Source organism: Mirounga angustirostris, unplaced genomic scaffold (assembly GCF_029215605.1).
Source record: "Mirounga angustirostris isolate CCGP_5_RB_7025 unplaced genomic scaffold, mMirAng1.0.hap1 SCAF_12, whole genome shotgun sequence".
NCBI classification, from domain to species: domain Eukaryota; kingdom Metazoa; phylum Chordata; class Mammalia; order Carnivora; family Phocidae; genus Mirounga; species Mirounga angustirostris.
The window spans coordinates 103,077,844-103,093,803 of NW_026991720.1; the positions used below are offsets into that span (position 1 = coordinate 103,077,844).

At 44.3% G+C, this 15,960-nt stretch overlaps 1 protein-coding gene across 1 annotated transcript in view; it reads right to left on the reverse strand.

Moving 5' to 3' along the window:
• Positions 1-15,960, reverse strand: part of ABCA13 (ATP binding cassette subfamily A member 13) — a 379,838-nt gene that overhangs the window by 76,179 nt on the left and 287,699 nt on the right. Inside the window, exons 53-55 of the mRNA XM_064575492.1 lie at positions 14,939-15,192; positions 9,997-10,189; positions 7,447-7,556 (exon numbers count right to left, since the gene is read on the reverse strand). Coding sequence (XP_064431562.1) covers positions 7,447-7,556; positions 9,997-10,189; positions 14,939-15,192 — 557 coding nt within the window. The remainder of the gene's footprint in view (positions 1-7,446; positions 7,557-9,996; positions 10,190-14,938; positions 15,193-15,960) is intronic.

Consider the following 15,960-nt stretch of genomic DNA (forward strand, 5'->3'; position numbering starts at 1 on the left):
AGAATGAAACTGGAATGGCATTACCTACAACAAACCAACCCTAATTTTTCCACCTCTGAGGATGGCTGGAAACTGATTATCTGGAAAAATGGGTAAATAAAAACGGTAAATAACAAGCATCCTTCTGTCATTTTTAATATTAACTATATACTCTGAGTAATCAAATAAAATGTGGTAAAAGCAACTCTGTATCAAATTATCCCAGCTAGTCAATGAAAACTAAAGCTAAGAGTTGGAATATCACTGTCTTGTAGCCCCCACAGAAAGAATGCATTAACCCCGGCATGAGGCATCAAAACTGTTGACATCTGGGGGCGCCTGGGTGGCTCAGTCAGTTAAGCGTCTGCCTTCGGCTCAGGTCATGATCCCAGGGTCCTGGGATCGAATCCCACATCAGTCTCCTTGCTTGGCAGAGAGCCTGCTTCTCCCTCTACCTGCTCTGCCTGCCGCTCCCCCTGCTTGTGCTCTCTCTCTCTGACAAAAAAAATAAATAAAATCTTTAAAACAAACAAAAAAAACTGTTGACATCTGTATGTACATTGTACATCTGAAACCAACACAATATTATATGTCAATTATATTTCAGTAATAAATAAATAAGTACAGAGTGAGAACCAGACAGGATGTGCCCCTGAGGAAAGTAAACAACACTACCTCCTACTGACTCATGCCTAAGTCATGTAGTTTAACTACATAATAAAGTGGTCAACATGTTTAAATAGGAACCTGAGCCTGATTAAGCCTCCAGATCCAGCTGCGCCTTGCAAGAAAGAGGACAGAGAAGCATGTGAAACTTCACCGTCTGTACTCAACCAGCAAAGCCTACAGACAGCTCTCTCTCCTAGTTCAATGGCGTGGGATCAACACGAGGATTGTAAGGAAAAGAAAGAGATGGAGGGAGACCTGCAGACTGAGAGACGTGAAAGTTGTATCGAGTCTTTACAAATGGCGTCTAGGGACAATCTTGGGTGATAAAGCTGTACAGAATCTTCTAGAGTGAGGTAGTAATTGCTATGGGCACACAGAGTGGCTCTGGGTTAGCAGTCAAAATTCTATTAGTTAGCCTGAGTCTTGGTTAGAAAAGTGTTGATCTTATAATAATATACTAAGCTACATTAAAAAAATCAGGGGGCACCTGGGGGCTCAGCCGGTTAAGCATCCAACTCTTTGATTTGGGCTCGGGTCATGATCTCAGAGTCATGAGACTGAGCTCTGAATGGGGCTCTGCACTTAGCGGGGAGTCTGCTTGAGATTCTCTCTCTCCTTCCACGCCTCTCCCCCTTTCTCTCCTTCTCTAAAAAAAAAAAAAAAAAAAAAACAGGCTAGGAGTTACTCTAGGATCTGAAGGGTCTAAGGGGTATCAGTCTGGTTCTTTCTGAGCTAGGTACAGATTATAAAAGTGTATTTGCTTTGTAAAAATTCATTGAGAACTTCTTTTCTATTTGTAACTTATACTTCAATGGAAAGTTTCTTAAAAGGAAATTTTTTAAAAAATTAAACCAAGAAACACAGGTTTTGAGTATCAGAAATGTTCCTCTATGAAACTTTCTGAAAGATTAACTCAAAATTATATATGTCATTTAAAGGACAGTGACAGCAATAATACCACTTTTTACATTTTCAGGATCAAGGTAGAGCTGGACAAAGAAGCATATCTATAGACTTAATGATTTGATAATTTATTTAGAGAAGGAAGACTTTAAAAATCACTCAAATCAAGAAGTTAGAATTAGTTAGAAGTTAGAAGTAGTGAAAAAATTTTTATTTTTTTGGCAAGTCTAAAATTATTTTATTTATTTTTATTATGTCCAAAAAAATTATTTATTTATTTATTTGAGAGAGATTGAGAAAGAGACAGAGTGGAGGGGTGGGGGGGCAGAGAGAGAGAGAATTCCAAGCAGGCTCCTCGCTGAGCAGGGAGCCCCATGCAGGGCTCGATCCCAGGACCCCGGGATCATGACCTGAGCCGAAGGCAGACGCTTAACTGACTGAGCCCCCCAGGCGCTCTGCAGTAGTTAAAATTTTTAAATTAAGTAAACAGGTCTTTAAGAAAGTATAGTCAAAATTACAACAAAAATTAAAGATAGGAATAATTTAACAAGAAGGTTAGAAAATGAAAGTTTTCAACAGCAAACTACTTTTTCTTATGAATCATAAATTTAAAATTCTACACAAAATTTAGTAAATAAAAGGAAATGTACACCCATGACAAAATTAAGTTTACTGCAGAAAGGTAAGAAGAGCTCAGTAATCAAAAATCTTTCATTAATGACATCAAGATGTCAAAAGAAAAAGAACTACAAAATGTTCATTTGTATGAATGCTAAAATGATAAATTTAAGATTTGCCTTAAAGAACTTTAAATAAAATTACAAAATAACACTAACAAGACAAATAATATGTACATGGTTTTCAAACCATCACATTTAGTAAAACAGAAATACTACCACCCTAGTGAGCAGTAGATGTGCTGCCATTTCATATTATTTTGAGAGTTCTTGGATAGTGCAAGGTTTGCAGAAGACACAGAATAAAAATTTTAGTTCTTTCCAAATTAATCTATAAATGCAACATAAAAGCAATTAAAATCTCAATGGAAATTGTGGACACAATGCTTTACACGCGTCTTCCTGTACATGCAAAAAATGGTGAATAGATTTTATTTGCTTCATTCATGGCTATGTAATTAGTGTCTAGAAAAGAAACACACACTCAAATATCTCCAGGCATTAGAAACAAGAAGAACCCTAGAGCAGCATCTCAAGCCACTGCCTGCTGGGTTTCCGATCTGAGTTACATAGAGCAGCTAGGAGTCTGGCCCCTGCAAGGTAATGGGGACCAAACGCACTCCTGTTTGATGAAGAGGGACCAGAACCAGGTCGTGTGATACCTGGGTCTACAGCACAGTTCCACCTCTCCTGAACGAGGCTGAGAGAAGCGGGCTGGGAACCTGGGGTACAAGAAAGCTGCTCATCCTCCAGGCTGGTCAGAAGCACAGCACCCAGACGAAGCTGTGCCGTGACTGGGAATGGGATAGTCTCCCCTTTAGCTGCAGGCTGGGACCCCAAATCCTTCAACACAAGACCTGGCTCTGCATGGGAAAGCTGGAGAATCAAGAGGGGAAGGAAGCACCCAACTGACAGAAGGTGACACATAGGAAAAGAGAGAGCAAACGCAAAACACACTAACACACTCACTTGGGAGCCCAGCTAGCGGAGTTCCAAGCTATGAGAAAATCTAACGAGAAGAAATTCAAAAGAACAAACAATTAAGAGATTAAATACTTCCTGATAGAGACAAATTCATCTGGATGAATAAATCTAAAAAAGATATGCATGCACTCTGTAAAGAAAACTACAAAGTGTAATTAAATGTATCTTTTAGGGGTGCCTGGATGGGCCAGTGGGTTAAGTATCTGCCTTCGGCTCAGGTCATGATCTCAGGGTGCTGGAATTGAGTCCCGAGTTGGGCTCCCTGCTCAGTGGGGAGTCTGCTTCTCCCTCTCCCTCTGCCCCTCCACCTGCTAGTGCTCCTTCCTTCTCTCTCTAATAAATTCAAATAAATAAATAAAATCTTTTATAAATAAATAAATGTTATTTTTTAAACAACCTAAATAAATGTCTATATATACTAGAGTCGTGGAAAAGGCAAACAGAATTTCATCAAGATCTCAATTTCCTCAAATTATAGTATAAATGTGATGCAATCCCAATCAAAATGTAAATAATGTGACATTTTTATAGTGAGTGGTAAAATGATCCTAATAAAAATAATAAAAAGGTCCCAAAAGAGTTCAAACAATTCTGAAAATCAAGAACTCGGAAGACAGACAGGCAGGGAAGCCATGTGGGATGCATCACGAAGCAAGAGAAATCAAGGCCGAGAGCCCCAGCATATTGAGCACATGGTATATACAGAAGTGCTTCCAACTGATGGACAAGAAGACACCGTGGTGAAAAAATGGCATTAAGCAAACTGGAACTCAGGATAGAAAAAAAATCAAGGGGCGCCTGGGTGGTTCGGTCAGTTGAGCATCAGACTCTTGATTCCGGCTCAGGTCATGATCTCAGGGTCATGGGATCGAGCTCTGCGTGGGGCTCTGTGCTGAGCTGAGCCTGGAGTCTTCTTGGGATTCTGTCTCTCCCTCTGCCCCTCTCCCCCTGCTCTCTCTCACTCTCTCTAAAAATAAAAAATAAATAAATATATTTGAAAAAAAGGAAAAACATCAAATTATATTTCTACCACACAGTGTTTCTAAATATAAACTCTAAATATAAATTAAATACAAGAATGTTAAGCTTTATGACCTTAGAAAGAGAAGAATTTCTTAAGATTCAAAGAATAAGAAATAACAAGGGAAAAAAATGAAAAATTGGCTTCATCAAAACTGCAAATATCTACACACACAAACTTATAAAACAAAGTTAAAATTCAAGGTACCACTGAAAGGTAATTCTTTTTTTTTTTTATTCTTATGTTAATCCCCATACATTACATCATTAGTTTTAGATGTAGTGTTCCATGATTCGTTGTTTGCGCATGACACCCAGTGCTCCCTGAAAGGTAATTCTTAAAACACATAAAACATGCAAAAGATTAGTTTCCAGTTGGTGGGAATGCCAACTGGTGCAGTCACTCTGGAAAAGAGTAAGGAGGTTCCTCAAAAAGTTAAAAATAGAGCTACCCTACGATCCAGTAACTGCACTACTAGGTATTTACCCAAAGGATGCAAAAATATTGATTTGAAGGGGCACATGCACCCTAATGTTTATAGCAGCAATGTCCACAGTAGTCAAACTATGGAAGCAGCCCAAATGTCCATCGACTGATGAGTGGATAAAGATGTATATAGATATATATATGCACACACACAATGTACATACATGGTGTATATATACATTGTATATACTTCTATATGCAGTGTAGTATTTCATTGGCTGAAATACTATTCAGCCATCAAAAAGAATGAAATCTTGTCATTTGCAATGAGGATGGAACTAGAGGGTATTATGCAAAGTGAAATAAGTCAGACAAAGTCAAATACATGATTTCACTCAGATGTGGAATTTAAGAAACAAAACAGATGAACGTAGAAGAAGGGAAGGAAAACTAAAATAAGATGAAAACAGAGGGAGGCAAACCATAAGAGACTCTTAACGATAGAGAACAAACTGAGGGTTGCTGGAGGGATGGGGTAACTGGGTGATGGGCATTAAGGAGGACATGTGTTGGGATGAGCACAGGGTGTTATACCTAAGTGACAAATCACTAAATTCTACTCCTGAAACCAATATTACACTTGAATTTAAATAAAATTTTAAAAATAAAAATTTTAAAAATAATAAAAATTAGAATAAAAAAAAAGATTAATCTCCAGTTGAATGTATGAAACACTCTTACATTAATGAGTAACCAAAAGACAGACAACCTTATAGAGAAAAGGACAAAGGGCATGACAGGAAATTGGCAGGAAGGAAACCTACCAAACAAATAAATGTGGGAAAAGCACTCAAGTTCATGAATAATCAAAGAAGTGCAAATTAATTTAACAATAAGATTTCATGCCCACCAGATTTGTAAAAAATTAAAACAATAACTATTATGGAAGGGGATTGGGAGATGCTCATGGAATAATGTAAATGAAGCATACCAAATAAATGATCTTTATATTCTTGTCTGATTTTAAGATATGCATCTCTCCACACAAACACCACATTTAATCACCCATACTTCACACACAGATAATAGATAAAATTAGATATAGGGGCACCTGGGTGGCTCAGTTGATGAAGTGTCTGCCTTCGGCTCAGGTCATGATCTCAGGGTCCTGAGATCGGGTCCAGCATCGGGCTCCCTGCTCAGCTGGGGGTCTGCTTCTGCTTCTGCCTCGCCCTCCGCCCCTCTACCTGCTCATGTTTGCGCTCTCACCCTCTCTCTCTCTCTCAAATAAAATCTTTTTTAAAAATCAGATACATACACACAGATATGAATGTATGTCTAAATTACACCCAGCAGGAGACATGTAAATATTAACACTGCATTTTAAGAGTCCAAGAAAATTTCCCACTGCCTGGCACATCATAGAAGGACAATAAGTATTTGTCGATGCAAAGAGTTAGCCAATTCATGGGAGATTTTAATATTTTTGAACAACTTTTTTTCAATTACTCTATTTGAACCCATATATACAAATCTCAAGCGCATTATTTCCAGGCATACTTAAAAGTGACTCTGTGACCCCAACAGACAGGCTATGAAATCAACTATGGTACTCAGACGGGAGCTATTTATAGAAGGACCTTCCGAGGACATGGTTTTCCTTATGTAAGTTGAGCAACGGACGTCCGAAATCTATTATCGACATTGTCAAGTTGCAGTGAATTTGCTGCAGTAGAAAAAAAAGATATATGCCAGGGACCTTATAATCTGGTACGGAAAGGAAGAAGTGTGCGTATAGAGGGAGCCATGGAAACATCTGTTTTGGGACTCACATGATGGCACGTGGAAGGCTCGCCCGGAAAGAGCCCTAAACTTGCAAGTGGGAGATTTTAATTAGTGCAATTGGGGCAAGTCAGCTCCTCGGGCAAACTTAGAGCAAGAAGCAAGCAGCCAATCCGGCCTCCAGAGAGGTTTGGAACCAGGATTCTCCTTCTTTGGAGAGACAAGAACCTCTAACGGTCCTGACCAGAGCAGGGACAGAGAAGTCAGCGCCTCATCCGACTCGATGACCACACCTCTGACAGCACCCACACCCCTGGGGACATGTCCCCAAGTCAGCAGTGCAGCTCGGAAGGAATCAGAGAATGGGGTGATGTGCACCCTAACTGGCCGCATTAGGAGTGACATACGGAGATAAAACTCTGTGGGGTTACCCAGAGAGCCCCCACAGGACCTGGTGGCCTCGGACAGTCTGCAGCATGCAGAACACCCAGAATCTTCCATAGTATTTGCAGCAAGGGGAATAGATGTTTTCCCTGCTTCCCCAGATGCCACCGTCTGGATTTTCATACATATACTCTCCCCAGCCCAAAGCTGTCAACCCCCTGAAAGAGGGGGTCTGGGTGGTGAAAGAGGGAAACCATGTAGCCCTCTGGGGCCACTGTCCCATGGGTGGGGGTGTTTGAAGCTGGATCTGTTGGGGAAGCAAGAAGAGCCAGCCCCTGGCCGTTTCCCACTCACCTGTCAGCAACCAGACACCCAGAGCCCATCGGGGGCCACAAAAGAGGTCAGCCCTGCGTGCTTTCTGCAGACATGTCCTTGACCCTGTGGCCAGATGTAGGGAGCTTACCTCATTGGCCCTGGAGGCTCTTCCCTGTCTGAAAAGGGGCACCTGGCAGCTAACTGGAGGGTAAATATGGAGGGAAGTGGCATCTCAGACTCTGGGCACAGGACTGAGGGGACACGGGCTGTGTGTCAGGCAGCAAGAATGACTGCATCTGGATTTACCCTGTGGGAGTCCTGGCGACGGCATGTCCTGAGGTCGGTGGGGCATCCCCGTTCAGCATCTTGAATGTGGTGCTCTTCCCAGCCCCGTTGGGCCCCAGGAGCCCAAAGCACTGAAAGGAGAGAAGGAGCAGCCAGCTCAGAGCCGACATTTCTGGTTTCTGATAATCCCAGACCTTTAAAACCACACGATTGTACAAAGCACTCTGGAAATGATCGTGGTGTCTGAGCGGTGTGACCATGTCGACAATCACCTGCGATGAGTGAATCTGTGTAAGGAACACTCCAGAGGGTGAGAAGTGAATGCCAACTACCAGGATCGTGCTGAGATCCCCCGTCCTCTGGGGGGCGGTCCCAACAAGGTCCTAACTGTGTCCCTTTGTGGAGGATGGAAGTTCTTGAAACTCACATCACTGTAATCATTATCCTCTTGACGCCGCTTAAAGTACGTTCTCGGGGTGCCTGGGTGGCTCAGTTGGTTAAGTTTCTGAATCTTGGTTTTGGCTCAGGTTATGATCTCAGGTTGTAAGATCGAGCCCCACATCAGGCTCCCTGCTCAGTGCAGAGTCTGCTCAGGATTCTCTCTCTCTCTCTCCCTCTGCCCCGCCTGCACTCACGTGTGTGTGCTCTCTCTCTCTCAAATAAATAAATAAATAAAATCTTCAAAATATAAAGTACATTCTTAAAATATTCTCCCCACTCTCCCTCCCCTTCTCCCCACCCCCAACTCAGACTCTAGGCTGATCTTGACTTGAGTCAAGAAGAGAACTGTTAGTTCTAAACTCTGACTCTCAGCATCAACATTTGGGGGGGGGGGGCGGTGTTTGGTTCAATGTTGTCTTATATTCCAGGTGAAAAATGGCCTTCTTGCTGTCTTTTCTAGACCTCGTCTTTATTCGTCAGTATGTTCTTAGCTAGAGATTCTGTGGTAGAGACGGAGTCTGTGTGGTTCATCAGCTGGCTTTCTGTCTATTGACCGCAGCTGACTTCCCTGCTCCTTGAATCTTGGGAAAGTGCCTGTTCTGGCTTTCCTGGCGCTGGCCCTACCTAATTACCACAGGACCCTATGTGGCACCTCTGGATGACAGGTGCTTCCCTGAATTACCACCTGCTTTCATAGCCATGCTTCCCCCCGTCTCGACTGGATCTCTCCCACCATCCGACCCATGGACCCAGCTGCCATTTCTGGACTGACAGCTCTAAGGCAGTACCATTCACACGCTTTTACCCTCGCCTTGCCGTTACCTAACACGCTACGTGATCATGGTCTTCCGTTTCCTACCCAGTTATTCATTCCTAGAGGGACGGGGACATAGCTCAGTCTTCTCTGTCTCTTCCACTGGCTCTTACAAAGCACTTCACATCTGAGTATTTAAACCACGTTCACAAAAAGTCCAGCAAACAGAACTCAAATGTAAGTGGCACCTCGGATCATCTCAGATCCCTGGAGCTCCTCCCTTATTAAGTGTTCCAAGTTTTTCTCTTACCCTTCAGCTTAAAACTACCCCGACAGGTAGTAGCAAAACTAAAAATGATTTTTGAAGTAGAGGTAAAACAAATAGTTCAATATGATGCCAAAGGTTGCAGAGTTAGTCTTTGGGTTGAGTGGCCAAAAGTAGCTACCAAAAAACTCCTTCAGCCAGAGTCCTGGCGACAGCGTGTCCTGAGGTACGTATTGAATGTGGTGAATGGTATATGACCATTCACCACATTCAAGATGCTGAACGGGGATGCCCCACCGACCTCAGGACACATACAGTCCTCTTCAGCCACAAACCACAGTGCAGCACGTAAGGATACTCCTGGATCAACTTAGACTGGTCCCCAGGCTTCTCTTTCCCTCCGAATAGTCCTCTCTGAAACACCTGCTCTCTGCTCACAGTGCAGCATGGCCGTCAATCACGTAACCATGTAACCTGCCTCAAGCCTCTCAGGAGCTGGGAACAATATGAATGCAAGGTACCTCTTATTTTTAACAGTTAATTAAAGGTAATCACTTTCAGAGTTGATTTCTTTTTATGCAATTAAGCACAAATCAGGAACAATTTGCATGGCTTCTATCAGTTCTGATTAAACATTTCTACGAGAATTAATGCCATATCCGAGCAAAAAAATTCTGAGCTATTGCCTTGGGGTGAGTGTTCTTTCCCTTTCCCAAGGAGCATTTTAGTAGATGGGCTTAATTGGCCAGTTAAAAAGTATGGAAGTCCGAGTTAGAATTAGAAGAGGTTCCCTGAATTAATTGGGTTGATAAAGTATTTGTACTCAATAAAATGTCATCCCATAGCATAAACAACGATTAAAACTCTTTAATCACATGAAATTTTTAACATTACGAAACAGAATAAACCCCATCCATCAGTCAGCAAAGTTTTCGCTGGGAAAAGAGCCAATAGACTCTCTACTCAGATTCTGTGTCTAGTGATTTTTGCAGAAATTCCAGAAATTTGAAGGCTCTTGGGTCCGACCGCAGATATCCTGAGCCTAACACAAGCCAATGCACAGAGATACGTGGGTTTGTAACAGAAAGGGGTACAAACAGAGGGTCCTTACCTCTCCTCTTCGTATGCCCAAACTAATACCTCGCACAGCCGTGGTCCTCTTAAAGCAGCTTCCGTAGCTTTTACTAAGGTTGTGTAACACAAGAAGGTCTTCACTGGTTCTTCCTTTCAACACTCTTATCTGCTCTTTTTCAACATCTAGGTCCTTGGAGGATGTGAGTGTGCCCTGGATGGCAGACTGGCCCCTGGGAAGATGAAGTAAGGGTTAAGTCACACTGAGAACTGGAGATGGAAGAGTCAAGAGAGACAGAAAGGTCAGAGACCTGTCGAAACAGAAGATGTGGTCTTGAGGCTGCACTGTCAGCTCTGGTCCACACATCTTACTTCTGCCATCGCGATTAATAATGAGCAAGAGTCCGGGGCACCTGGGGGGACTCAGTTGGTGAAGCGTCTGCCTTGGGCTCAGGTCATGGTCCCAGGGTCCTGGGATCGAGCCCCACGTCAGGCTCCCTGCTCAGCGGAGAGCCTGCTTCTCCCTCTCCCTCTGCCTGCCTCTCTGCCTACTTGTGTTCTCTCTCTATCTCTCTGTCAAAAAAATAAATAAAATCTTAATCAAAAAAAAGAAAAAGGAAACATAACAAGCAAAAGTCCACATTCATCCCCTAATGTGAAGGAAATGTTCATGTTCCTAAAAGACAGCAAAGTGGACAGATGCTCAACTAGAGCTGCTTTTCAATTTTAGGAATAATAAAAAAAGGCCAGGCTTCTGTGCAAAGTGGAAAAAGAATGTATCACAAAATTATTACAAGGAGTCATCTTGTCTAAGCATTTTTAGCAAATAGGTCACTTAAGTAAAGTGCGTAGTACATAAAAAAAAGCCCAAACATTATAGTTACATAGAACACACTGGATTGTGTGTGTAAAGGGATTGTACAGCAAGTACTTCACACAACACCACGCATAATAGATTTAATAAGTATTTATCAGGTGAATACAAATTTAATATTCACTTCAAATTTATTTGCTCTAAATCTGAGCTGCTCTTTTTTCAATCTTCCTTATGATTTTCAACCCAGCACATTTTAACTTTAAAGTAAATTTCGATTTCTCCTGTAAACTGTAACATGCCAACATTTTAATCATTAAATAGGTACAGACCCCCGAGTTATGGTTGTACCAAAATCAACTTCCTGGTTTTGCCAATGAGATACTGTCATGTAATATACGACCAAATTAATCACGGCATCATTGGGAGAAGCCGAGTAAAGGGTGCACAGGGACTCTGTACGAATTCTGCAATTCCTTCTGAGTCTTCAACTTTTCTGAGATAAAAAGGCATTTAAAATAAAATAAAATATTTAAAATAAAATCTCCCAGTGCCTTAGGTCCTTTCCCTGCATATTTTTTCGGTGCCTAAAATCACCCTTGAACAAATACAGAATCTATTCAACATGCAACCTAGAGGACGAGTGAATACACCTAGCTACTCGGAAGTATCTATTGCATGACGCCATTCATATAACATTCAAAAGCACGAGAAACAAGTCACTGGAGAAAAAACCAAGATCAGTGGAAAATTACAGAAATCAGTACTCCAGGATCATTATATCAGCTCAGGAATGCTCTGCAATTCTTATATTCTGTACTGGGAACAAGATTATATGGTGGATTTGAAATGCATAGCTTTAGGCTAAGTGTGAACTTAAGGTATTTTATAAAAAGACTGATTGATTTTAGGGGGGGCCACGGGAAAGGGAGAGGGAGAGAGCATCTCAAGCAGGCTCGCCGCTGAGCGTGGAGCCCGCCCGGGGCTCGATCCCACCACCCTGAGATCATGACCCGAGCTGAAACCAACAGCCAGATGTTCAACCATGCCACCCAGGCGCCCCTGAACTTAATGTATTTTAATGGATGAAAAGTAATGGTTTTTAAGGTGCAAAAAGAAAAAAAACCACCCAAGAACAGTGGTTATGTCCAGCATGCTATTTAGCATGGATCACCTACATTACGGAGGAAGGAGACGCCCGGGCACCTGAGAGTCGAAATGCCCAGCAGCAGCAGAGAAATGCCTCCGGGCCACGTGCCTGCTCGCACCCAACCAGCACCTAGGCACGCAGGGCAGGTCAGCTCCAGACCGGAGAGAGGAGGCTAGAAGGGCCCCAAACGGCCCCAGCCTGTCTGGTGTTCTGCCCGGGCTCAGGTTCTCACGGAGACTTGGATTCTCAGCAGACGACCAAAGACCCTCCGCAGACGCGGTCGGGGCCACGGCCGGTGGGGGCAGACAGCAAGGAGGAGGGGTCCGCACCTGCTCAGGGACCCGCTGCTGGCTGGGGGGGTGCGGGGGGACAGGCGCTATCCCTCCCAGGTGCAGGGGAGGGGGGCATCTTCCTGTTTACGAGCGTGATTCAACACCAGTGCTCGGCACTCCCCGCGCGAAGGAGCAGACGGTCAAGCAGAGCAGAGTGACACGTAAACACTACGAAACGACACTCCGGCCCCAGCAGAGAGAGACGGGCCGCAACGGGAAGGCTGGGAAGGCATCGGGCCGGCCCTGGGGGTGGGGAGCAGCACGAGGTGGGTGCTGGAGGCGGGGGAGGCCAGTCCTGCCAGGGGCCCCGACTGAGCAGATGACCAGAGGCAAATGTCACCCATGGGGGTCGAGGGGGTGTCACAGAGAGCTTCACAGGGCATGAGCTGCCCGACTTGAGGGGGCCTGGCTAAGAACATAGGATTTTCTTCTTTTGTCAATGATGAGTGACCTGGCCAGACATGGACTTTTTTTTTTTTTTTTTAAGATTTTATTTATTTATTTGACAGAGAGAGATACAGCGAGAGAGGGAACAGGAGCAGGGGGAGTGGGAGAGGGAGAAGCAGGCTTCCCACTGAGCAGGGAGCCCGATGCGGGGCTCGATCCCAGGACCCTGAGATCATGATCTGAGCCGAAGGCAGACGGTTAACGACTGAGCCACCCACAGGCTCCCAGAAGTGGATTTAAAAAACAAATTAATTTAGGGGCACCTGGGTGGCTCAGTCGGTGAAGCATCTGCCTGCGGCTCGGGTCGTGGTCCCAGGGTCCTGGGATCGAGCCTTGCGTCGGGCTTCCTGCTCAGCGGGGAGCCTGCTTCTCCCTCTCCCTCTGCCTGCCTCTCTGCCTACTTGGCTTTCTCTCTGTCTCTCTGTCAAATAAATAAATAAAATCTTTAAAAAAAAACACAAGCTAATTTAGCGAGACCCCACTGCAGTAAGTCATCCATAGAGGTAGCAGGCAACTAGTGTCTCAGTCAGATGACATTTCAGTGTCCTGTGGCCCCCACATTGACAAAGAACAATAAATACTGATGATTCGCTGTGGATAGCAAAGGCATTATTCTAAAATATGGTGGAACAAATGCTCCGCCAAGTGAGACAAGGAGTCTTCTCTCTTAAAAAGAAGTCTTCTGATGCTCTCCCGGAGAGAATGGGGCACCCTGAAATCCACCCAAGGGGATTCTACGGTCTAGATTTTATTTAAAACAGATTAAACTCATGAGGGCAGATCAAGGAACCAATTATGTTTGAAAGGCACTCAGAATTCTCCTCCAAATTCAGTCAGATACTGGAAATCTAGACTCCAGAGGGAATGTGGCCAATTCGAGAGAGCTCTGGGATTTATATTCAGTGCAGCTTGCTGCTCTAGCAGATTGAAAGGAATTCGAAAGGAAGCATGTCTTGAAATGACTAATGGGAACAATTCTATAAAGGCACTGCCACGAAATATTCATAACGTGTCCACGATCCTTAACAGGTTCTCCAGCGACACGATCCTAATTAGTAATTTCTCCATGTAGGGTCCGTCTCGGATCCTTAGAGAGACACGTGCAGCTCTTAGGGAGACCAAGGCAATGGATGGGGGCCGCGTGGGGCACAAGGAGACACACGCACCGTGAGGCTGACACAGCAAAGCGTATTTCCTCCGTGTGTGTCTATGATGTGTCATCCGATTATAGTCCAGACGCCTGCGCAAAGCCACCTAAATCCCACTTAGAATAATAGAGACACGCGTGTGTGTGCGTGCGTGTGCGTGTGCGTGTGGATGGGCCACATTACAGATCTACAAATACATACACCTCAACGTAAATATCAATAAAATATATATATTATAAACAATTTTGTATCTATATGTGGGATATATGTAAATGTTAGTACTAATAAATATTATATATATATATATTCCTTCCGCTACCTGACGTTCATCATCACCTAACAAAGACAAGAACACAGCATCAATGGCAACAGGCAGGATCTGGCAAAGGGCAAGCGGTTATCAGGCTGACCTTCCATCCATTCCTGATGTTAGGAGTTAAAGTCATTTAGCTACAAAAATAAATTATGTGAGGGGCGCCTGGGTGGCTCAGTCGTTAAGCGTCTGCCTTCGGCTCAGGTCATGATCTCAGGGTCCTGGGATCGAGCCCCACATCGAGCCCCACAATCGAGCCCCACATCGAGCCCCACAATTGAGCCCCACATCGAGCCCCACATCGAGCCCCACGTCAGGCTCCCTGCTCAGTGGGGAGTGAGTTTCTCACTCTGCCCCTCACTCTGCTCGTGCTCTTCCTCTCTCAAATAAATAAATAAAATCTCTTAAAAATTAATTTATTAATTAATTTTGTTATGGTATCAACTAAATTCGCCCTAGACGCTACAATCAGAGTAAGAGGGAAATCGAGCAATTTCAAAGGGGACAACTAAATAATTAGAACGATTATCTTGCAGGTTGGCACTTTATCTTTTGACGTTCTCCTTCCTAGCGTTGGAGACTCACACCAATCAAAAGAGAAAAGAAAGAAAGATGGAAAGAAAAGAGAAGAAAAAGCAACATGAAATCTTCACTCATTAGCACCGTGTTATCACACGGATCGGACACATTTCTTGTCTTGCTATCTCCAGGATGGAGCTTCCTCTCCCTCTTTGTTGAACAGGTGGCGCCCTTCCGGGCTGAGCCCCACAGGACATACCGTGGCCGCTGCAGAAGGTCCCAGTGCAGCAAAATCCTCAAGAGGAGAAGCACCGTGCCCTGCGAGGCCAACTGCACGAAGATCCAGCCCAGGAAGTTCATCTCAAAGGGGCTCACGTAGGAATCGATGCCAAAGTTGTGGGTCAGGTCATATTTGATCTGATTGTAACAGAGTTCTATCAGTCCCTGACCCAGGCAGAACTGAGGGAAAATGGTGAAGACCCATTTGAGGACATCATAGATGTTCTGTAAATTCTGTACAGTGAGAGAAAGGGAAAATAAATCACATCAAAAGCTGTTCACACCCTCCGTCTGCCCTTGTTGGTCCTGTGTCCAGGTCACCCCTGCCCCAGCCACTCGGTGACAGGCGCAGATGGGCATCGAACTGGAGAGGATTAGTCTCAAGCCTCAGGTCTGGTGGTTTTGCCTTGCTGGGTGGTGGACGTGCTTGGGAGTCCCCACCCGCTTCTTCCTCCCGAGTTCCACTTTTGGAATGGGCATGTCTGTCCTAAGCCTGTCCCGTGGCTGTACTTTGGAAGCACATAACTGTTGTGCTTCCCAGGCTCACACGTGGAGAGGAATTCTGTCTCACGACGCATCACGCCTAAAGCATTGCCTGCACCGGATTTAGGTGAGACCTCACTAAAGACTTTCGAGTTGAAACCAGGATAAATCAAGACGCTGGGAGCTGTTGGGATGGATTGGATGTATTTTTCCTGCAAGAAGGACATGAATCTGGGGGGACCCATGGTGAAATGTTATGGACTGAATATTTGTGCCCCCCAAATTCACAGGTGTAGCCCTAACTCCCATTGTGATGGTATTAGGAGGTTGGACCTTAGGGAAATGATTGGGTTAGATGGGGTCAGGAAAACTGAGCCCCCACAATGGGATCAGTGCCCTCGTGTGAAGAGCGAGAGACACCAGAGCTTCCCCTCTCTGCCGTGCGAGGACACAGCAAGAAGGAGGCCATCTCCAAGCCAGGAAGCGGGTCCCACCCAAGAGCTGATTCTTCAGCAGGCA